The sequence below is a fragment of the Pelecanus crispus genome, chromosome 1 (assembly GCF_030463565.1).
Source record: "Pelecanus crispus isolate bPelCri1 chromosome 1, bPelCri1.pri, whole genome shotgun sequence".
Taxonomy (NCBI): domain Eukaryota; kingdom Metazoa; phylum Chordata; class Aves; order Pelecaniformes; family Pelecanidae; genus Pelecanus; species Pelecanus crispus.
The window spans coordinates 202321433-202346324 of record NC_134643.1 but is presented as its reverse complement, the minus strand read 5'-3'; the positions used below and the strand labels follow the sequence as shown (position 1 = coordinate 202346324).

Sequence of the window (24892 nt, the reverse complement as noted above, 5' to 3'; positions counted from 1 at the left end):
GCTACCAAGGAAGTTGGAGCTTATGCGTTTCAGTGTAAAAGTCAGACCTGAACAGAGGGAGAGATCATCTGATGCAAGCAGGACTAAAAAGATTAGATGGATATGATATTTGGAAAAAAAAAGGGAGACCAAAAAATGTGTTTATAAATAGGAATTAAGTCACAAGGGTAGGAAAACTATATATGAGCTTATTACTGAGGAGTTCCTTGTATGACATTTCTATCTGAAGGTCTTGAACCCCTTGAACCAAGATAAATCCTACAACATCCTTATGCAATTTGTAAAGATGATCTTGATTTTACATGTGCAGAAACCAAAGCACTGAGGTGCTGTTACCAGGGAGAAACTGTGCAATAAATGAAGGCTCTGTTTTCCTTCCTACAGTTTTTGCAGGAAGCACAGAGCTGTTTCTCTAGTCCTCTCTCTCTACCAGTCAGCAGCTCTTAAACAACACCTTTCCACCCAGCCTCTGTTATTTAGAAGCAATTGAATATTCTCCTAAGATATTTTTATGTGTGTGTCTTGGTTTCCTGGTTAACAATGCAAATGCAATGTCACTGTTGTCTGTTCCTCAGCACTCTGGTAAAATTCCAGCAAATTTACATACACAAATGTGTGTGATACATGACTTCACTGGGATTTACTCAGGTTATGTACAACAACCTTTTCGTATTTATTTGTCTTGATATAAATTGCTTTTGAGTCTTCCTTTAAGAATTGTGCTTCAGTAGATCTTGATAGTGGATCAAATGAGTAAGAGTCTGTTGGGTTTTTTTTTACACACCGAAAACATGTATTTTATAACGTGTATATTATAGAGTTCCATATTCCAAACTTTGTGCTCAGGAGATACATATTAAAAAAACCAAAAAGACATTGTTAGTATGAACTTAAAAAAGCTCTGGTATGAATTGAGTCATGGAAAAACATTCTCTCTTTTTTTTTTCTTTTTATTCTTTTACTTTATTGTCTAAGTAACAGTATACAAACATGTGTGACATCTATTTCAATTCTCAATGATGAAAAACTTCTTACTGTAGTTTTTTATTCTTGAGTTAAAACCTCTGTGTATGCATTTAGAATATGATGTATGCTTTGACTCTGTGTCTCTCTATAGAAATATTTGAGGTTTTGCATGTATCCTTACTTTGCTTTTTCTTCTTTCTTCTAGAAGTCTGAAAAAAGTGGAACAATTAGCAAAATAAGTAGAGGTAAGTACTGTATAATCTGTATTTGTTTTCACTTGTGGCTGCCTTTTTAGTATAAATAAAATACGGTTATGCTTTGAAAAGTGACTGTGTGAACAGTGCCTAAATGCTCAACAGCATTGTTAGATGATTGCCAATTCCTAAATACTTTGTTTTTTTTTTTTCTTTGCTCATGTAGTCTCATCAAACAGAAGCTTCTCAATCTTTGTATTTGCAATTCTTGTAGTTAAGTGTTTTTCTGAAAATGTGCACTTGCAGTATGAAACTGATGCATTGCTTTTTGTAGTACACGGTATTCTAAAATCAAATTTCATGATACTTAGTAGCAGTTCTTGTAAAAAAAATTTAACATGAAACTGAATTTTACCATTCTGCTAGGCTCTAATGATACTTGTAATAACTAGGGTTATTATAAATTACTCGTAACAACTTGTAATAACTTTGTAATATCTGGAAATAAGTATTTAAGAAACGTCGAACATTAATAGGGTACTGAGTGGTAAAATACATTTTTACTGGACATGTGAGATAAATTATGAGAATAAAAACTCTGCAGGCTTCTGCCTTTTCTGAAAACAAGCCTGATGCTCTTCCAGCAAAAAAGTTTACGGACCTTAGATAAGGACTTGCAATCTCTGCACTATAACCTAGTGTTGCCTATGCTATACTATAGCAGTTGAATTCTTAAAGCAACTTGGACTCTTATGGTACTTCTCACTCTTCTAAACCCTGAGGACTTGGGTCTGCTTGTTCTAAAAAGAGCCAGCTTGACCATGACTGTTGCAGCAGGTTTTGAGTAGTTGTGAGTTCATTCTGACATCAAAGCTGAACAGCAGGAAGACCTAGCATGCTTTTTAGTGGAGCTGCTAACAGAACTCTGAATGGTGCTGCGAAGATCCGGTTTTTGTTTGTTTGTTGGCTTTTTTGGACTTAGTTGCAAGCTCTGTCCCTAACACAGATAACCACTTTTGTGGACAATATTTAAGTCCCTTGTCCCACTAATCTCCTGTTTTACTATTGAAAGGTCAGGACCTTTCTATAGATGCTTTATTACTCTGTTTCCCTGTTCACCCATCCTTATCTGGTGTCAAAGAAAGTCCATTTCCTCTTTGTGTTCTTTCATATCTTTCTGTGGAATCTCACAGCACAGCCAGATGCTGGTTGCTGCTTTTATCTCTCCCAGCAGACCTCCTGTGTCTCACTTCATAAAACACCCAGGGAGGCATTGACAGATTTTTTTTTTTTTTTTGGCTTTTGACAGTGCTCAGTTTTTGTAAGTTTTAATATAATCTCATTACTTTGGAAAGTTATATTTAGGAATGTTTCAGTGGCACATTAGTGATGTAACTACCATCTGTCATCTATTGTTTGTTTCAGTAGGACATCACTTTAAAGCAGACAAACAAAAGTATTATGCAGCAGGCAGCAAAATTTAGAAACTTGCTGCCACAGGAGGTAACGGAAGCAGACCATACCAGCAGTACGGGGACAAGTCCATAAATGTATGGTGAGATAAATAGACAGCAATGTATCTTCTGGCATGCCCTGATACAATAGTTGCGGATGCTGTTAGAGTATGAGGAGCACTGGAGAAAGTGAAGGTCTTGTGGTATCCCTAAATAGTGTTTCCTATTGCTACTGTTAAAGACAATATACTGGACTAGACAGACCATTGGTCTGATGTAATACCTCATTTCTTATGTACTCTATCTTTTTTTCTAATGAGATTCTGCCTCTCCTTAAGGAAGAATACTTTTTTCTTTTAAAAGTCTCTTTTAACCTATTTCTGTGGGTAAAATCAAGGAAGGACTTGAAACAGAGAATGAAGTTCTTGATGGTTCTTAGTTTCTGTGATTTTTTTCATTCTTCTTTTTCAAACTGTTATACAAGAAAATTCTTTCCTCTTTATAAATAAGCTGTACCTTTGTAACAAGGAAGCAGAGTTACCATCTGTAATTTTACTTTCAGAGTTTTAAGGGATCTTTTTAAGTGTCCTTAGCGAAGCCTTTTAAGACAGGTATCAACATCTTGATATCCTAGTCACTGGGAAGACAAGTGTAATGCAGAGAAGACTGAACTTCATGTTCTCATGGTCACTTTGTCTACCCAGAATGTGATGTATCTTTCTGGATTGGCTGGTGTGCAAAGAGTTTCATGCATGGATATGTTATAGTCCAGCCAAAAGCTCCAAGATGTGACTTACCAATGTTGGGACATCATTGCCACGCCATGGAAAAAAGTCTTGCCCTTCAGGTGGATGTATAGGTACTCTATTGGTGGGGTGTATTTGTCCCCAGATGGTAGGCCATATTGCTGACCAACAGTATTTTCAGCTTTTAGAATATTTGAATAACAAAAGCAAATCTATTCTTGAAGTGAGGCACCTGGTGTACAATGATTTCGCCGTGTTTGGAAACTGAAGGAAGCATTGAGCTCGAGAGCATGAGTTCTCTAGATTCCTTCTGCAGTCTGTGGAAAGAAAGGGGCACTTCCAGAGGGTGACTGAGATCCAGGGCAGGTTGAGTCATTCTCTCTGGAGATATTCCTCTCACCACAAGAGTATCTACTCTTTTGGCTGTGGGGTGAGAAGGTATTTGGTTTGGGGTTTTTTTCTTTGTTTTTTTTTTTAAAGTGTGTGTTAAACGAGAGAAGAATGAAGTAGTCTTGAGGCTTTTTTTTCTTGGATTTGATTCTTGCAAATATGCTGATGTTGTACTTCCTCTGATCTGCAAATACCTGCAATATTCAGAAAGGATCAAAAGTTATTTTTTGCAGTTATATCCTTTTAATATCCTGCCTGGCCTAGTTCTACATTTTATCTAGGCTCTCTAGGAATTTGTGAGGGAAGTTTGGGTGGAAAGGTGGGAACAAAATGTGAAGTTTAAATAAGTTTTTTCTTTACTATCAGTGCAAATGCATAGGTGATGAATCTTTTGGGTTTTTTTTTTTGTTAAGTAATTGTTAAGACACATCATGAGTTCTGAAGTGGTAAGCAACATACTTTATGTATTACAAAACTACAAAAGGGTGTGCAGTTTGAGAACAACTGGATACTATTATTTCTGTCATGGTTTAACCCCAGTCAGCAACTAAACACCACACAGCCGCTCACTCACCCACCCCCCTCAGTGGGATGGGGGAGAGAATCAGAGGGGAAAAAAAAGTAAAACCCATGGATTGAGTTAAAGGCAGTTTAATAGGACAGCAGAGGAAGAGAAAGTAATAATAATAATAATGATAAAAGAATACACAAAACAAGTGATGCACAATGCAATTGCTCACCACCCGCCAACTGATGCCTAGCCAGTCCCCGAGCAGCAATCGCTGCTCCACAGCCAACTCCCCCCAGTTTATACACTGAGCATGGCACCATATGGTATGGAATAGCCCTTTGGTCAGTGTGGGTCAACTATTCTGGCTGTGCCCCCTCCCAGCTTCTTGTGCACCTGGCAGAGCATGGGAAGCTGAAAAGTCCTTGACTAGCATAAGCAGTACTTAGCAACAACTAAAGCATCAGTGTGTTATCAGCATTTTTCTCATACTAAATCCAAAACACAGCACTATGCCAGCTACTAGGAAGAAAATTAACTCTATCCCAGCCAAAACCAGGACAACTTCTAATTTCAAGAAGTAAACAAGTGTACTAAAAATGTGGTGCGTTTTGGAATTGATTTTAAAGGGGTTTTTTGGAAGTTACTCAGACAAATAGTTTAGTAAAATTCAGGAAATAGAAATATCAGAAATACTCAAACTGCGTTGAGAGAGGTTTGAAGTTAGGATGGCTTTCAGTTCTCCTGCCGCAGCCCATAAACAGATAATCATTACAATGCTTTTGCATGCATAATAAATATGCGCACACACAGAGATGAGATTGTGTGTCTATATCTGTCTATCTATACATATGCATACACTGCCTTTAATCCAGAAAGATGCCAGTAAGTTTTTGTATAAACACATTTGCAAATTATGGTTCTTATCATGAGAAAATACTTGTCTCTACTTTTAACTGTGGAAGCTTTATACTAGGTTACAATAATTTGCTCAAAATATCAGAATTAAAAGATCCTGATCTGGAGTTTCAGGTTGACTTTAGAGTTGGCATAAAAGAAGGGGAAGGCCTATAGAATATGCAAGTGCCCTAATTTTTTTAAACCCAAATCAGAAGTTGAGTTTCCTGACCTACACAGGTCAGTCTCCAATTTGTGAGTTAAAGCACCAGTGTTTCTGCAGTTTAATCTTTGTCTGACTAAATAATGAGACATTTTGTACTTTCTCACTGGAATGAAAACCCTGTTTTCATTGTACAAATATTCCATTTAGCCTTAAATAAATTAATTTCATTTCCATCATGTCTTAGGAAAGAAAAACTCAAAGAAAAGAGGAGCTAGATTTAAGTACCGTTGACAGAGATGCAAAGATGTCAGTGGCATTCTTCTACCTGTTAGAGGCCAGTAGTTAGACTGCATCCTAGTTGTTTTAAAGTCATAATTGTAATTTTTGTGGAAATGGTTTGGACAATGCCACACATACTCCAGGAAGTAAATAAATCATCGTGGAATTCTGTCTTCTGTTGATGCCTGTTCTACCTTTTTAGTGATGTGTTTAAGCATTCAGCGAGTCAGAGATGTGGTTGTAGATGCCCACTGTTTCAGGAGAGTTAGATAATCAGGAAGCTCAGGAGCCATTTTCACTCTCCTCCATTTCTAGAGCAATAGGAGAGGATGGAGAAGACCCACCTTAGAATATCCTTGCAGCCTGGCAATTAAGACTGACTTGGAATGCCAAAGACCTACATTCAGGCCCAAACTGCCTCACAGATGAGAATTTGGGTTTCTTGCATCCTGGGTGAATGCTTTAACCTCTGGCTAGCAGAGGAAGGCTAGCAGGCAACATCATTGTCTTATGTTCTTCTAGGAGCTTTTTTACTTTTTTTTTGGGAGGGGGCCTGAAATGTTCATTTTAAAATTTTCAGTGGGTTTGAGTTGACTAAAGCAGCCTTTTGTGGTGAATAAACTTTGCAAAAAAAAAAAGTCATGTAGGTAGTCATTCATGTTGGTCATTATACTGCAATTCTTATCTTCCAAAGAGCAGTATTTCCCCATTGCCATCTTTTGAACTGATTTAGTGATAATTCCTAAGGAGGTATATTTTGCATAGGGTCATTGTGTACTTGCTAAAACACACATTACCGTTAATGGCTTATTAAAAGTTTTTTAAGGCTTCATTCTGTTTAGCAATGAGACATGGTTGTGATAAGAGTCGTGAAGTTTCATCATTCCTGTTTCCCAATTTTTTTTTAATGTTTTTTTTTTTTTCTGTGAACTTGCAGTATCTTTCCAATCAATGAGCATTTGAGATTGTTGAAGATATTTTCCAGATATGGAAATGTCTTAGGGAAATAAAAGAGAAAAGAAGACAGCAGGAGAAACAAAGTATGTCAGTAGCTCTTTTGGATATTAATCTTCCAAAAGACTCCATTCTTTGTCTTGCTTGGTTGACTGTTTCTCAACTTGAGAAACAATTTAGGTGTTTAAAATTATACATACTTTCTGTTGACATTTTAATACACTGAATATTTCTTTTAATGAACTATTTTAACGTGTCTATAGCAGAGGAAACTATTGTCATTGGGTTAAAGTAGTAACGCCAAAGTAGTTATTAGATTGCTCCTAGAAAGTATTCTATTGTGGGATATCACAGCTGTTGTTAAATGTACCATAAGTGAAACAGTGTAATTCAGATGCTTGCATATCTGTAGATGTACTAAACGGTAATACTAAAACAGTAATTACATAAAACAATACAGTTTTTGCTTTTTATCTCTGGGGATATTTTCAGTGTTGTGTATGTAGATTTAGCCCTTTGACTCTCACTAGCATCATTGAAGTGTAATTTTAATTTTTGCACTAATTTTAATTTTTGCACTAATTTTAATTTTTGCATGGGAAATCTAGCAAATTTCTTGCTAGATAGCAAATAGCTGCTATTCAGACATTTTTATTGTGCATGGTTTTTTTAAGCGGTTTGTTGGGTGGGTCAGAGCATGAAGGAACACTGCGTGGGAAAAAATGTGAAATCAGAACTGATATCTATGTCAGTGCTTATGCCATCTCTGCAGCTTTATCACCAGAAACCTCACACCATTTGACATTTTCAGAGTTTGTCTTGGTGAATAAGCTAATAAATTGTGGGAAAAGAGTATCGGGGAAAAGTAGAAAAATATTTAACTGCAGCTTTGATCTGTCATAAGTCTAAATTAAGAAGTGACTGTTGAGAGGAACAAAGAAATGTAATCGATGGTCAGGTCTTGGACATGGCAATCTTCTCATAATCTTAACAAAGATATTTGGGGTTAATGCTCTTTTTGTTGCCAATTATTTTCTTGTGATCCTTTGTCATGTGCTCAGTTTTACTCTTTTTCCTTGAGACTACTACTTTCCTTCTTGGGACACTTATTCTCCATCTTTGTTCCACTGTTCTTCACTCATTCAACTCCATTTGCCAAGTTAGCATTTTTAACCTAGAGGTCAAGATCTTGATGTGAAACTAGGATCTTTTAGATTGACTTGATCTACGATGCAAGAATATACATTTTAAAAATAAATATTGCATGAAGTAAAACTTGAATTTATACTGCAGTGAAGCTGCAGTATAAGTGTTGAAATACTCTGCTGCCTGACAAGAAGCTTCACATGCTTCCTCTAAGGTGCTCTGTCTTTGGGATGTTTATCTTCACACAGATGTGGCTTGCAGTAAAATTTGGCAGCTTTCAGTCATCTGTGACTCTGGGTTTTCTCTACTGAACTTTCATCCTGGACTGTCTTCAATGTGACATCTCCTATATCTCATCGAAAGTTTGGTTTCAATGTAATACCAGTGACTGTTCTTAGAAAGCTCTCCTACAGGTTTTATATCTTTAATTTCTCTGTCAGCTTTCATAATGTTGCTGCTGATGGTGGTCTTGAAGTTCTGCTTTTCTGAAATTTGACTCCTACATCTTTTTTGTTACCTATATAATTTTTTGGTGTGCACTTTGTTCCTTCTCCACATTTTTTGACATTCTGTACAGATCCCATGAGACTTCATCTTTGATTTCTTTCCTTTTGGTACTGTCTTGTCTTGGAGTGGTGTCATCTGTAAATCAGCAGCCTTTTATGTGCTGTCTCCTCCTTGAATTAACTAGAATCTCTTAACCTTGAGTAGCAGAACTTAAATGCAGTTCTCAGTCCCCGCCCAACCCTCCCCACAAGTCATCTACTTATTTCCTTGAACACTGAACATCATTACATCTCTTTTGTTTCTTAGGCAGTAACTGGTCAGTCACTTGCTTTTATCTCTTAAGTTGTTATACCCTGAATTTCCTCATCTGCACACTTTCTGCATAGTATCTATAAAGTTCAGCCTTTTCTGGCAAACCAAGCAGAAAACTGTAATATAGTGTCTCCTCATCTTCTATATTGCTACTTGTAGTCTTGCGTGGGTTATGCAGCATAGGTCAAACTTGTTAAGAATTTTGGAAGGGGCTTCTGTCCTCTCCTCTCTCTTTCACCTTCTCATCCTCTGCTATGTTCTGCTTCTGAATGGGATCAAATCTGCCTGTTTTTCTTAGCTTTCAAAGTGCTGAGAGATTATTCTGTCTACTATCAACAAGAAAATTTGGCTATCTTCAGCTTTCGCCATGGTATCAGCATTCATCACCTACTTGTATTTTTTAATAAGCATTTTTCTTTCTGTCCATAAATGTTTGCAAAGCTACTTCATTATTTTCTTTTAAATTTCTCACAGTCTCCTCTCCTGTTGAAAGTCCTTAACTATGGTGCCTTTAAACACTGTGAGCACACATTTGCGGTGTTGATGCTGTCCTATCAGATAAAAGTAGTATCTCATTGTTCTCATGTGCGTGTCTCTCCGTGTGATGTTTGTTTCTGGGTAGGGTTTTAAGCTCTTTATTGAGGAAGCATCTTTTCCACTTCATGTTCATCTGTTGTCTAGTGAGGGGAGATGCTGGTCTATGACTAACACCTTTTAACTCTGGTAATAAGGAGTGCTGGTGTATTGGAGAAAAAGGAACTTAATGAATGTGGCTACTGTTAAGTGTGGGCAAAAGTTTCTTTGCTGCAGATTTCCTAGTCATGCCATATTTTTTTAAATGTTAATTCTTAAAAGGACTGGTTTGGATTTTTTTTTTGTCTGTTAAATGATGCCTTTTTATTATTTCATGAAATGTTTGTATAACTAAAGAAATAGCTTGCTATGTAATAGATTCCCCCCCCACACACCTGGGTTTTCAGTAGCTTTGGAGCAAAACTGAAAATAACTTCTTTTGCCTTTAAATCTTCTTATTTTCTGGTTCACAGAATTAAAAGAAATTGTATTTATCATCCAGAGTCAAAGTAATTCTTTTCATTCCAAGAGAGCAGAAGATCTAAAAAGAGATATTTTAAAACAGGCTGCAGATCTTGGAAAGGTATGTTTAGATAATATAGATTGCACCTTGTTATATATGTTTTTACTGCATTTTACTAAAAATACAGTTTTCTATTGTGCCTTTTCTGGATCCATTTTATTCACTTTATTAATAGTCTTCTGTGTGCTTATAAGAGAAATATTTCAGTCGGTGTTTACTGATTGTATGCCGTGATGTATCACCAAATAATTTTAATTTGAACTACCTACCTTTTTGTATAATAACTGTTTTTGTTTGGATGGCATTTGATGTAAAAGTGATAACAAGAAAGACTTATGGTGTGCCTTTAAGAAAAAGTCAGATGCTTTCTTTATGAAGTGAAAAACATAATCATTTAAGCAATACTTAAAATAATTTTTAGGTGAGTACTTTTATTTTATTAGAGACAGTGAAGATGCTGTGAAGTAGATTTTGTCAGAATTTCATTGCACAACTTGTGGCATTGTGGCAGTAGAGCAGCAATGTATGTGGACATTAAAATCCTGAAACAGGGTTCCCTACTTCCTACAACAATAGTCTTTCACACCTCTCTTGCCCACTTGGTGTTAGCTCCCTTCCCAGTGCAGTACCTTCCCTAACTACTTGTTCCTCTGCCACCCCACTGCAGACTGAGCGCTCTGCCTCTCACCGGCTGGTGAGCCATGCTGGCCTGGGAGCTGCATGTTGTACAAGTCTGGTTTTGACTTAACGCTCTAATATGAAATTTTACTTGTAAAGCTTTAGTCTGGAGAGAAGAGGTTTTTGAGTTGAAAGTTAAGTGTACATAAACAACGCCGTATTTTCTCTGTCTTTAACAAAAATAAGAAAAAAAGTAAGAGGGGCATACATCCCCTCATATGAAATAGCTTTCTGTGAGGTTATTTGACCTATTTTTCAATTCCAGGTTCTTTGTCGTAAAGGAAAAAGAAGGCTGATTTAAATTGTCTTATATATCTTGGCCTTGGAGTGCCTAAATCAGGTTCCTGGAAATTTTAGGCTTCATTTATCCAAGCTTATCAAACCTGTTGTAATTAAATCCATTCTAAATGCAATTTTTAATCCCTTAATGAAATCAGTCATGTGAACAGCCTTTGTTCTGTGGAGTTCTGCTCTTTGAGTCCTCTGGGATTGAGACAAATGTTCAGGTACAATATCTGCAGAGAGGATTATGGCTTCAGTTGTTAAAACCAAGCATTTTAGGTGAGTTCTGTAATTGACGTGGCAGAATATGAATGATGAAAAGATCAATAAGCGGAAGTATAAATAGTTTCAGTGAGGCAGGAATATAGGCATGTTTTATGGGAGAGGTGAAATCTTTTTTGTAATCAGAATTTTACCTGTGAATACTTTGGCCTTGAGCAAACTGAACTGGCTTTTAAAAAACTTTATTGTCTAATTAAGAATATTACATGATTGGAAAGCTGAAATGGTGATGCTTTTCCAATATTAAGAGGTACCTGTTAGACAGCATTCATGGCATCTTAGGGAAGCAGTGATGGAAATACATCACACCGAAAATCTCATACCTGAAATCTGGGAAAAGGGGAAATCCATCAAAGTACAGGGAAAAAAAAATGAGCATAGCCAGCATGTACTTGGCTTGTCTTGTTTTTGTCAACTTGCAATTCCACTGTAGGCCACTGTGAGGCATGACCAAATAATACTAATTATGGAGAAGAGACAGAAGGTCTCTTAAATTCTGCACATCAACATTTGAAGTTCATGTTATTTATTAAAAAGAATACATATGAAATTAATACTTTCAGGCAAAGGAAGTTAACTCCTTGTGTTTTAAAGGATAACTGCTGTATAGAAACAAAGGACTGGATCAACTGAATCATCAGGTTTACTTGCCTTTGTCACAGGACCAAATGACAGGTGTTTAGTCCATAAGGATTCATTAGTTATTATTTCCCTCTGGTTTAAAATGGGAAGTGGAAGCCACCTGTTAGTTTCATTAAATAACATATACCTAGAATATCTACATTGCTTGAAAATGGATTAAATCACTCACATTCATATTTACTTTACATTAATCTTTAAAAGTAATTTGCCCATTTATTTTCTTTCACTGTGTACTTAAAACATGGTTTTCATGTTGAACTAATCTGTAATTCTGGTCACCAGTAGATGACAGTATTCTGTTCATGCTTAAAAGCATATTCCATAGCAATTTATTGACTATTAACCAAAACTCTTAAGTTGGAACATAGCAATGAAAAAAAAATCCTTAAGATTTTTACCAATTTTCTTAATTTTATGAGATTACTGAGCCTTTAAGAAGCTCTGTAAACTAGGCCTTCCTAAGAAACACCAAATAAGAATAAGGAAGCTGTCAGAGTGTGAAATGATAATATTTGGGACTGTTCCCTTTCTATCTTCTTAAAAAATTGAAATCTATGTTTAAGGCTAGAAAACAGGTAAAATACATTTTTTTGAAAAATGATAGATTTGTCTGAAATACTGTTTTAGATGCAGTTAATGTTATTTAATTGCCTGGGATTGTGACATTGTTTTGAAGACAAAGGTCTGTGTATTTCTTTATGAAAACTGGTCTAGTAGAGTAGTAGAGTAAATGCCTTTTTGTTTTTCTCCTCCCCGCCCCCCCAAGGGTTCTTATATTGAACACCCTCACCCAATTCATCAGAAAACTTCTATTTTTCCTGAAAAGCCTTGAGGTTAAATGGTATCCTGTGTGTATTAACCAGAGGAAACACAGCAACTTAGTACTATTCATTATGGAGTTAAAAAAAAAAAAAAACAAACAACAAACCATGACCATAAGAATAAGATTTTAAGACTGATACCATGGAGTACGGGAAAATGAAAATTACTATCACATACTTCCATATAAATAATAGATGATATGAACTATGACCTCTGTTTTATAGAAGTGTTGTAACTATAATTTGCAGTATTTTTACTATCAGGCTTACTTTGTTTTGAGCAAAATCCTATATTTTATACCATCTTATAGAAATGAAGTTTCACACATTTTAACTATCCCTACATACAAAGGGGAATACTGCTCATTTGTGAGTTCGAGCACTATTACTGTAGTGATTATTAACATCAGTTTAAAAGAAACAAGTGCAGTCAAAAGTATGGAACTGTACATAGAAAACCTCCACATTATGTTGTTTGAGTAAATACTTGCTTTAGTTAACATCTTCATTAAATTTTCATAATATTGTTTCTTTGTCAATCTCCCAATTTCCAGTTTGGCTAACGTGATATTAGGTGACAAATGTTAGGAGCATCCTATAGTTAGTTGTGTTCTGGTTTATTTAAAACGATTTTGTAAAATCCTGTTTCCTGAAGTGCAGCAGGAACAAAAATGCTCAGAAACCAAGCTGGCCTATGCCAGTGGTCTGCGCCCCAGAAGTTCAGTCTCCCTGTTATCTTACAGAATCATGTCTACAGAGTTTCTATTTTTCTGCTTCCATCACAAATTTACTGTAGCTCAGTATCCTAGGTGCTGCATCTATAAAGTTGAAAAGCCTCTTGGTGCCTATCTCAGCTTTATTTTGTTGTGTCATTAGGCCACAATATCTGTTGCCAAAGTGCCAATTGTTGTTGAGCATGGCATATGTGCTTTAAAAATCTGTTATTTTTAATTGCTTAGGGTGTACTGATGGCAGCATTGCACTATTTCAATAATATGGAAGTTTTCTTTGTTAAAGTGTTGGAGAGGGGAAAAAGAAGTATAGTTTGCTTGAATTTTAATGTATATATGTTAAGCCATCACCATCTGAATATGGTCCCAAATTGTTCCTGCTCATGTTTTGGCCGTCTGTGAGAGACTGTTTTCAGGGAATTTGTAGACGCTATCTTTTTTTTTTCTTTTTTTTTTCTTAATTTGCCAGTGGGACATGCATTCCTTTTCTGGGTGAATTAATGTTTTCTGAAGTTCTTCCTAGCTCTATTTCTACGTCTGATTTCAGATGCCAGAGTGAAGCTAGCTGAAGTTCTGTTGTCCAAAAGCCTCTTCAAATATTCCTTTGTTGTTGTTTGATACTATTCCCATGATGAAATCTGACATCCATATCTCACCTGAAAGAGATTTTTAAATACTGTCAGGCTATGGTGGAAACAACTCTGAAAATGTGTCTAGGTTTTTCTTGGGCTGTAGTAGTTCTTTCTTTATTTCCTTATAGAATCATAGAATCATAGAATCATCTAGGTTGGAAAAGACCTTTAAGATCATCCAGTCCAACCATTAACCTACACTACCAAGCCCACTCTAGACTAATCAAGGGTAGACCAGACTAAACCATATCCCGAAGTGCCACATCTACCCGTTTTTTAAACGCCTCCAGGGATGGTGACTCCACCACCTCTCTGGGCAGCCTGTTCCAATGCCTGGCCACCCTTTCCGTAAAGAAATTTTTCCTAATTTCCAGTCTAAACCTCCCCTGGCGCAGCTTAAGCCCATTTCCTCTTGTCCTATCGCTAGCTACTTGGGAGAAGATGTATGTTAGATGTATTATGTTAGATGTATTCCACAACTGAACAGGCATACATTCCTCTTCTGGACCTACAACAAGCTCTATAGCTAAGATTTCCTAACGGTTCTTGGAGTAGGTCTGAATTGTTCCCTTACTGTAAAGCTCACATGCATGTTAATAATGTTGTGGTTATACAATTTAATGGAAGGATTGCTCATTCACTGAAACTGAGTTGTTTTTAAACCTATCTGTATATTTAGGCAAAATATTCATAGTCAATTTTCTTGAGACCTTTCAAAATTAACACCATGAATGCAGTGCATAATATATCTGTTGCTTCAACTTTCAGATTACTTGGTCAAATTCTAGATTCTAGTCTGAAAACCCCGTTTCCTCCTTTCCCTCCTATAATGGCTTGCTGTGCCATGGAAGCTGCTTTCCAGCTGAGACTGATCAGATGATTCATTTTTGGATCCGGCAGTTCTAACAAGGTTTAACTGATTATATTGAAGTACTGGGTTACGTTCTGTCCTGCCCCTCCATCTCCATGCCTACAACAGTTTGTCTTTATGGCAAGGTTTTCCACAATACCAAGATCAACCCTATTTTTTTTTTAATTAGAACAGGTATGTTTTATGCATAAAACTTCAAATTATTTTATTTCCCAGTGTCATTAGATCTAGTGTCTTTTTTTTGTAAACTGTTAGTGTGCAATCTGTTTCCTTTCTAGCAACAGCTTTCTTTTCTTCTGCAAGTTTTTATTCATGTCAAATGAATCCTGTAGCCTCATGAAATGTGCTTATCACCTTAGTTCTTAAAATGCTTATTCCTTAAGATGTAAGAGCTTATCTTGCCAGGGAGTGGACAGTTTTTGTTGACTTTATTTATGCAAAACAAGGCTCTTTGGCATACCTTCCACATTAGCTTTCCATCGTTTTTCCCTCTTTGTAGAACAAAGATAAGACGCCAGTCTATATGAGATCTGTTGGGGAAGATACTGTCATGTCATCTGTGATATTAATCTTGTACACACTCTGCTTGGCCCAAGTCTTGCTAGTCTTTGACTGATCAGTAGGACTCTTTCCACAGCAAAATGATGAATCTGGCACATGACTGGCAATATCTTGCTGAGATGGCAAGTCTTGCACTTCTCTGTGGTGATGGCAGAGATGCTGGTGGGGTACCTGGAGCATCTGGCACTCTTACTTTCTCAAAGTGAAGTCCCTGCTGGGGGTCCCTCCTGGGCTCAAAAAATTAGAGTAATTAGGGAACATGGTACTGCAACAAAAGAGAGGGAGGAAGAAGTTCCAGCCTTTACCGATGGCCTCCTGAAACCACACAAATTCTTGTCCAGAAGTTTTGAGGATCATAGTGCTCCAAAAAGGGCTCATTTACCCAGTGTGGAATAAGCCAAGCTTCACACACTGAGATGAGATACTGTTTTATTCTCAAAGTTGTGCAAGTTTGGGTGCTAGGTGATAATTCCACAAAGCTAGCACACCTACCAAAGTTTTCTCTAACTTTTATACATTACAGTTAACACCCCATAACTATCTACTACGTAATTATTAAATTAGCTAAGTATACTTGTCTCTTATTGGTCCATATTTTCTTTGGTTAAATTTAAAGGTGCAGTATGATTTTAACTTACTACACATGGTCAAGGAGAGCGTGGGGGTGGGTAGTCTTTCTAGTTTTTAATTGAGTTGGTGGTCACAATCTCCCTTGCTGAAATTACCTTTCCCCTGCTTTCCTTCTTGGCAGATCCTTAGAAATTCTTCATGGTTTACTAGTCAAGACAATAGTATATCACCTTGTATCCTGTTCCTGGACAATTTGTCATTAGCAATCTATTAACCAAGCAATGCATAGATAGAGTAGGGCTTTACAATGGACATTCTACAGCAGCATCAATTTTAGATAACAATAGTATCCAGTACGTGTTGCTCTTGTGATGCTTTTTTCTGTCTGTATTGCTTGAGTCAGATGATAGTACTAATAATTACTAAAAGCCCTGGATCATCTCTGGTTTATGAATAGGAAATTCTGGAAACAAGATTTCTTTGTCCTTTTCTCCCCACCCCACCCCCCAACCCCCATCAATATTTTCCATTTAGAGAATGAAAAACTAAATATTGACATGCTAGTTGAATTTTCTCCTAAACTTGCATACTTGCACCTTACATAATTTGGATTTTCTTGTTTAAAAGACAGAAAACAAATTAATGGATTAATTTAGTATTTCAGACTTGCCTTCATTTACAGATTCCTGTATAAAGTTGGACCTTCATCTTTATCCAACCTTTTTCCTCTCCCCCTTTGCTTGTGTTTTGTCTGACTTCTATTTGTAACATCAATGAAAACTTTCGTATTTATACCTATCTTCCAAATCTGTCCACAAAATTTCACTTCTATTATGTGGGTACAGCTTGCAGTTGTGGTGGGTTAACCCTGGCTGGATGCCAGGTGCCCACCAAAGCCGCTGTATCACTCCCCCTCCTCAGCTGGACAGGGGAGAGAAAATACAACAAAAAGGTCATAGGTCAAGATAAGGACAGGGAGAGATCATTCACTAATTACTGTCATGGGCAAAACAGACTCCAGTTAGAATCATAGAATCGTTTAGGTTGGAAAAGACCTTTAAGATCATCCAGTCCAACCATTAACCTAACACTACCAAGTCCACCACTAAACCAATTAAGGATAGAGTAATAATTAATTTCATGTTTCCTGGCTTGGTGGCTGGATTATTTTTAATGAAAGTAAAACTAAGAATCATTAAGGTTGGAAAGGATCTCTAAGATCATCGTCTAACCATCAACCCAACACCACTATGCCCACTAAACCATGTCCCAGAGTGCCACGTCTACCTGTTTTTTGAACACTTCCAGGGATGGTGACTCCACCACCTCTCTGGGCAGCCTGTTCCAATGCTTGACCACCCTTTCTGTGAAGAAATTTTTCCTGATAGCCAACCTAAACCTCCCCTTGTGCAGCTTGAGCCCGTTTCCTCTCGTCCTATCGCTAACTACATGGGAGAAGAGACCAACACCCACCTCACTACAACCTCCTTTCAGGTAGTTGTAGAGAGCAATAAGGTCTCCCCTCAGCCTCCTCTTCTCCAGGCTAAACAACCCCAGTTCCCTCAGCCACTCCTCATAAGACTTGTGCTCCAGACCCTTCACCAGCTTTCTTGCCCTTCTCTGGACATGCTCCAGCACCTCAATGTCTTTCTTGTAGTGAGGGGCCCAAAACTGGACACAGTATTCCAGGTGCACCCTCGCCAGTGCCGAGTACAGGGCAACAATCATTTCCCTGCTCCTGCTGGCCCCACTATTCCTGATCCAAGCCAGGATGCTGTTGGCCTTCTTGGCCACCTGGGCACACTGCTGGCTCATGTTCAGCCGGCTGTCGACCAACACCCCCAGGTCCTTTTTGGCCAGGCAGCTTTCCAGCCACTCTTCCCCAAGCCTGTAGTGTTGCATGGGGTTGTTGTGACAGAAGTGCAGGACCTGGCAGTTGGCCTTGTTGAACCTCATACAGTTGGCCTCAGCCTGTTGGTCCAGTCTGTCCAGGTCCCTCTGCAGGGCCATCCTACCCTCCAGCAGATCGGCACTCCCACCCAGTTTGGTGTCATCTGCGTACTGAGGGTGCACTCAATCCCCTCATCCAGATCATTGATAAAGATATTAAACAAGACTGACCCTAAAACAGAGCGCTGGGGATCACCGCTTGTGACTGGCTGCCAACTGGACTTAACTCCATTCACCACTACTCTCTGGGCTCAGCCACCCAACCATTTTTTTTACCCAGCAAAGAGTACACCCATCCAAGCCATGAGCCAGCAGCTTCCCTAGGAGAGTGCTGTGGGAGATGGTGTCACGAATGCAGGTCTGTAAATCCTGCTGATTATGTCAATTTATTGTGAATGAGTGACTTTACACAGTTTGATTTAGTAGCAGTTTAGAATTTACTTGTAGCAAATCGCAGAATTTGATTGTAATATTTTTAATAGCACTCAATCATCAATGATTAACAAAGTGATTAGGCAAAATTGATCAAAACAGTGACTTAGTTACAGATTCAAAGATGGCAAGGTTCACTCTATTACTACATGGAAGTGCATAAAGGAAAATTAAATTACACTGAGTGGGAATGATTCACAAAGGGATTGAGTATGTAGGGGATAAGGAAGACCCTCCAGTTGAGTCATAAGGTTCAGAATAGACCCCCTTGCTTTCTAAACTTCTCAGAGAGGAGTCTAGGTGCGGCTAGGTCCAATCATAGTCTCAGACTTGGTCAACAGTTTAATAGGTGTAAGGATAATGCAGCAGTATAAGACTCACTTTGAAATTAAATCGTACATATACAGACTACTTAAACTGGTTCTCACATGCATACACACAAACATGAATGCATATATATATAATAGTATACCTGTTAAAAATTCCCCTCGAGTTCAGTGAAATACTCACGTCTAATGTCTTGGCATTTCTCAACGGGCGAACGTTGAGCCTCGAGGAGTGAAGGGTTTCAGCCCAGGCTCCACTGTCAGTCTTTGGCAATGGATTTCTGGTTGTAGCAAACTTTCAGAGTTTGCTGGCTCTGAGAGGTGCCTTGCTCAGAGGGAGATGCTGGTGCAGCCCATGGCAGTCCAGGAGAGCTCAAAGGGCCTCAATTAGGACTGCTGTTTATAGGATTGTGAGATGATTGACTTTAATCACCAGTAAATTTCCATCTGAGCCACAATTCAGGTCAGTAGTTGCTGGAATTCCAGTAACGATGATACCACTCTGTTTCAAGGCTGTCAGGGGTAGCAGTTTGTTCTCGCTCCCCTCATTAGCCATAATATGAAGATTTTGATAAGGACAGGGCCGTTCTCTGCTTCAGCCACGTAGGAGTTTCTAGTACAATTAAGGGGTGCTTAACTGACTAACTTGCTACAAAAGGCTGTGGCCTGGAATTCCTGAGATCGTAAAGCTGTTGAAGAGAAACAGGAATTGGGGTGGGGGGAATGCACCACCACAGACAGTGTCAAAGGCTTTACTGAAGTCCAGGTAGATGATGTCCACAGCCTTTCCTTCATCCACCAGGTGGGTCACCAGGCCATAGAAGGAGATCAGGTTGGTTAAGCAGGACTTGCCTTTCATGAACCCATGCTGGCTGGGCCTGATCCCCTGGTTGACCTGCACTTGCCTGTTGAGCACCCTCAAGATGAACCACTCCATAATCTTCTCTGGCACCACGGTCAGGCTGACAGGCCTGTAGTTCCCCGGATCCTCCTTCCGGCCCTTCTTGTAGATGGGTGTCACATTGGCAAGCCTCCAGTCATCAGGGACCTCCCCTGTTAACCAGGACTGCTGATAGATGATGGAAAGTGGCTTGGCGAGCTCCTCCGCCAGCTCCCTCAGTACTCTCGGGTGGATCCCATCTGGCCCCATAGACTTGTGAGCATCCAGGTGGCATAGCAGGTCATTAGCTGCTTCCTCCTGGATTACGGGGGCTCCATTCTGTTCCCTGTCCCTGTCTTCCAGCTGAATACCTTGGGGATAACTGGTCTGGCTATTAAAGACAGAGGCAAAGAAGGCATTAAGTACCTCAGCCTCTTCCTCATCCTTGGTGACAATGTTCCCCCCCCATATCCAGCAAAGGATGGAGATTCTCCTTGGCTTTCTTTTTGTTGTTAATGTATTGGTAAAAATTTGAGGAAATTAGTTTCATTTATTACCAATCAAATTAGAGTAATGAGAAATAAAACCAAACCTTAAAACACCTTCCCCCTACCCCTCCCTTCTTCCCGGGCTCAACTTCACTCCTGATTTTCTCTACCTTCTCCCCACAAGCAGCGCAGGGGGACAGGGAATGGGGGTTGTGGTCAGTTCATCACACGTTGTCTCTGCCACTCCCTCCTCCTCAGGGGAGGACTTCTCACACCCTTCCCCTGCTCCAACATGGGTCCTTCCCATGGGCTACAGTTCTTCATGAACTGCTCCAGTGTGTGTCCCTTCCACAGGGTGCAGTCCTTCAGGAGCAGACTGCTCCAGCGTGGGTCCCCAACGGGTCCTGCCGGGAGCCTGCTCCAGGGTGGGCTTCCCACAGGGTCACAGCCTCCTTCAGGCATATCCATCTGCTCTGGCGTGGGGTCCTCCATGAGCTTGCAGGTGGATATCTGCTCCACCATGGTCCTTCGTGGGCTGCAGGGGTGCAGCCTGCCTCACCATGGTCTTCACCACGGGCTGCAGGGGAATCTCTGCACTGGGACCTGCAGCGCCTCCTCCCCCTCCTTCTTCACTGACCTTGGTGTTTGCAGAGTTGTTCCTCTCACATATTTTCACTCCTCTCTCCGGCTGCAGTTGGACAGGTTTGGGTTTTTTTTTCCCCCCGCTTCTTAAATATGTTGTCCCAGAGGTGCTGCCACCATCGCTGATGGGCTCGGCCTTGGCAAGTGGCGGGTCTGTCTTGGAGCCTGCTGTCATTGGCTCTATCGGACGTAGGGGAAGCTTCTAGTAGCTTCTCACAGAAGGTACCCCTGTAGCCCCCCCACTACCAAAGCCTTGCCACGCAAACCCAATACAGCAAATAAAAACCTCATCTCTAATAAATGTGTGCATTTAAGTGGTCAGTGTATGAAGTTCATATTTCCCCTTCCTTATTCATATTAACCTCTGCATTTGTCTGTTTTCTGATGTATTACTTATTCTGCTTACATATATTGTCTGATGTCAGCATGGTTTTGGTCATTTTCTTTCCTGTTGTGTACATAGTTTGTCTTCATAATGCTTAAATTCTTTAGGATTTGCATTTTAAAATGCAACTGCTCATTTTGGGGTCTCAGTATTTGGGTGCTCAACTTCTGAAATGCTTCTAAACTCTGATCTGTTGAAGTGTGAGGTGCCTCCAAGTTCTGAAAGTCAAACTTTTTGAAAGCGTTTCAGGAAAAGTGTACAAAATTGCTATTTAGTTTGGAAAATGTATTTCAGAGTTGTGGTGAATCTTTTCTCTTCAAGGTCATCTTGTAGAACTTCATAAATTTGACTGACTTCTGTTTTGTCTCTGCTTTCCTGTAGCTGTTCTCTTGGCTTTTTGTTTTAATTGTTTGATCTCTGACTCTCCGATATGCCCTTCCTTCTCATTCTGCAAAGGTACCAGAATCCCTTTGACAATTAGTAGGCTTTATTATCAGCAAAATCGATGTCTAGCCCGTTAACTATTTTGTGCTTGAGACTGTAAAACTTACCTACACTGTAAAGCTAGAAGATGAATATGATCATCTTCCCATAATAGATACTCAGTGGATTTGAAAGAATTTGTAAAAGTTGGATAATACTGCACTAATGAGATCTTTTTAACAGCTTTAGCAGTGACAGATGGGCTCCTCTCAGCCCTACGTTACGCATCATACACTGGTTTTATATAGCTGCTTTTCCCAGTCAAATATATGATAACTGCATTGGCCTTTGTATGCAGAAAAAAAACCCTGTCACCTTACAGAGATGACTTCTCATGTCAGGACAAAAAATATATGTGAAATTGGCAAGTTTCAAGTGCTTTAGGCAAAGGTGCCTTTCAGCCTCTTCTGCAGCAATGTCTTCATACATCATAGTAAAGAATGAATAAGAGATTGATCTAAAGTTTTCTCTTCCACTGTGACTGCTGTCTGCGGTGTTGAAATTGCTCAGTCATCTTTGAATAGTGTGCTGTATTTGCTACTCTCAAGTATACATGAGACAAATTACTAAATCATGAAAATTAACCCTTAAAATCAGTACTTGTTAAAAGTTTTCTTTGTTCATTGTAAGTTCTCCCGAGCATCTATACTAGCACTTGAAATATATTTACCAAATATCTTCCCTTGTGGAAGCTTCTTTCTGTTCTCCTTTCCCTGTTCATTCCCTTCTTCCTTTATTCTTGTAAGTTAGAAAATGTATTTTAGGTTTACTTGGTAAGAGACTATTGCTGGCCCATGTATCACATTAAGTTAGCTAGGGAGATGACTGCCTCAAACTCACTGTTAGTGGAAGATGCTCTACAGTTATTTGTCTGTGAATATAAAAACCTATTAAAAAATGGAAGTACTAAAAACTTTCTGTGATGCTAAGAATTTCAGTAGATAATTGCAATAAAAAGTTGAAGGTTAGTGAGCTTATACTGTTTCCATAGACTAAAGGGAGAGAAAAGCAGAAGACAGAAGTAAACCATCGTCCATTTGTGTGTATGATGTGGAATTTGCAAACCATCCAATGTTAGAATAGATTTTGAAGGGACAATTTGCTAATAATAAAAGAATCAACAGAACCCCACAAATAGCTTGATTTCATTGTTTGAAGTGTTTTTATGCGTTAGTTCTGTTTGAGAATGGATTTTAGTATTGTGGCTGATAAGATTAGTGTGTAAGGTGAGCTTTTACTTAAAAGCAACATCTATCTTAAACAGCTATTCTAAATAAAGAATCTTATTCAGATCAGTTGGCAACATAATTATTATGGTTCACCATTAATACTTACTTTCATGAATAATAGCTGTGTACTGTGTATCACACGTCTGTCTTCTGTATGATTGCTTTTATTTAGAATTCTTGCGAACTGTGAGCTGTAGAGACAGTATTCCTCATTGCTTTTTATCCACGCAAGTGATAAGCAAACTAATGGCACTTTAGTGCAATTTGTTATTGTCATTCTAGGCTACTGTCTCATTATATGCATCTCGGGTAGTATTTATTGTAGTAAACATTCAAATCTTTTCCAAATTTTTCCACCTTTTTTTTTTGTCTTGTTACAAAATAAGACTTTGGGATGTTGGTAATTGTTAACTCTCAAAAGGACAAAACAAGAAAGATAAGGGATATCTAGGGGGAAGATAGGGCATTTTAGGGGAGGAAAAAAATGCAGAATAAATGGGTGAGAACTCTTACATTGACTAAGTTTCTTCCTCCAAAGGTACACTTTTTAATTAGCAAGTTCAAATACTTGTCTCAGTTTTCAAAATTGAGACTGTTGCTCAAACTAAATATTAGACCAACTTAAAAGCCATGTAATTATTTTGTTATTATTTCATTAAATCCCGGTTAACAGAAAGTGTACCAGATGTGCCATGCTTGCTTGGCACATCTGGACTAATATTTGGACAATTTCTACATTAGCAAGTAGTTCGATGCAATAGGAGCGAATATGAGGAGCAGTGGGGTTGTTTCTGAGGAGCTAGCACTGGTGTTCCATGACATTTCAGAGGGTTTTACTTGGACTAGTTCTGATTTGGTTCTGTGAACTGGAGGTCTGTTAGCAGTTGCAGCATATCTTCTGGTTTAGTTTCATGCCAAAAGAATATAATTTGTGCACTCTGTGATGCAAGACAGTGCAGTGAGTAGGAAAAAAATGCACAAAAATAGACTAACCTAGACTGAATGTATGAGGCAGTGTTAGGAAGCAGTACAAGCTGCTTTTGGTCTAGGTCTCAGTGTTGCAATTATGTTTGAACTTTATTTAGCAAATACGTCTCTCTTTTTTTTTTTTTTTTTTTTTTCTTCCCCCTAGGTAGTCAGATTTATGATAATAATTTTGAAATGGATCAATACCTCTGAATGTTGATTGATCAGTTTGAAAAGTCAGGACTTGACAACTCTATCAGCAAGCACTAACCAAAGATTGCAGACATCATTTTGATCTTCGAAACATGCAGCCCAGTCTAGATTAAAATATATTAAGTTAGAAGTATTTTATGTTTTTTGACTAATGGGGGGGACCGTAACTCATTTGTTGATAGACATATATTTTGATGATTTTTTTTTTTTTTTAATTTAGTAGTTTCTTGAGTCTTGTCATGTCCCAATCATCTGAACTGTGATCTATTCAGGTTTTCATCTACAAGATTGGAGGCAATTGCATTGATGTCAACACATTTTCCGCTCCTGATCATGGAAAACATAGGCACACTTATAAATTCTTTGTATGACTGTTTTTAAGTTTGCCGCAGGACAATTGTTAGTAGTAGTAGTTGAGGAAAGTCTTGTGGTGTCACATCAACATAATGTAAACCAAATCAACACTGATTACTACTGACCACAAGTGAATTATTTCTGGATCACAAAAACCTTACCGGACCTTTTATTGATTTTCTAATTGTGGGAACTCTAGGCAGCATGTTAGCAGTTGGCCAGCATTGCAGTATGCATGCTGAAATTTACTCTATTGTTGAAGAACAACCTAGTAAAATAAAAAAATCAGTGGCTACCAGCATCTTTCCCACATGAAAAAGTTACATCAATAATTACAGGTTTTTGAGACAGAAATATATTGTAGTAGAAAGCTTTCTTTTTGATGATGAAATAGTTTATTGCATAAGGATTAATATTCCAGCTAACTGCCTAAAAAGTCCCTTCAGATACAAATACTTACTGTAGCTATTTTCCTGGGTAATGAGTTGCTGGATCTAGCATGCAAGCACTTATGAGTCAGTGCTTTGGTTATGCATTCAAGTATATTTTCTGGCAACTAAGTTGTGTTCTGAGGATTTCAATGTACTGTAGGAAAAAGGAATAAAATTATTTCCTCTTCATGAAAACTCTTCCTTTTTTTTGCATCTTATCTGAAGTTATAGTCAGGAACACTTCAAATCACTTTCTTAAGTTGCTGTTATTACCTCCATATGATTGGGTAAATGCTTCCATGTTTTATTTAATGTAAGATCATTTGACAACAGGCTTACACACAGCATCTTGCTCTTGATTTATGAAAGCAGGGTACTGCTATGGCCTTTCCCTGAACCCTTTGAAACTGCAACTTCATTCTTTTTTA

The 24892-nt window shown here is 38.4% G+C and overlaps 1 protein-coding gene across 1 annotated transcript in view; it reads left to right on the top strand.

The window, feature by feature from the left end:
• Nucleotides 1–24892, top strand: part of B3GLCT (beta 3-glucosyltransferase) — a 73736-nt gene that overhangs the window by 11054 nt on the left and 37790 nt on the right. Inside the window, exons 3-4 of the mRNA XM_075727668.1 lie at nt 1172–1211; nt 9566–9675. Coding sequence (XP_075583783.1) covers nt 1172–1211; nt 9566–9675 — 150 coding nt within the window. The remainder of the gene's footprint in view (nt 1–1171; nt 1212–9565; nt 9676–24892) is intronic.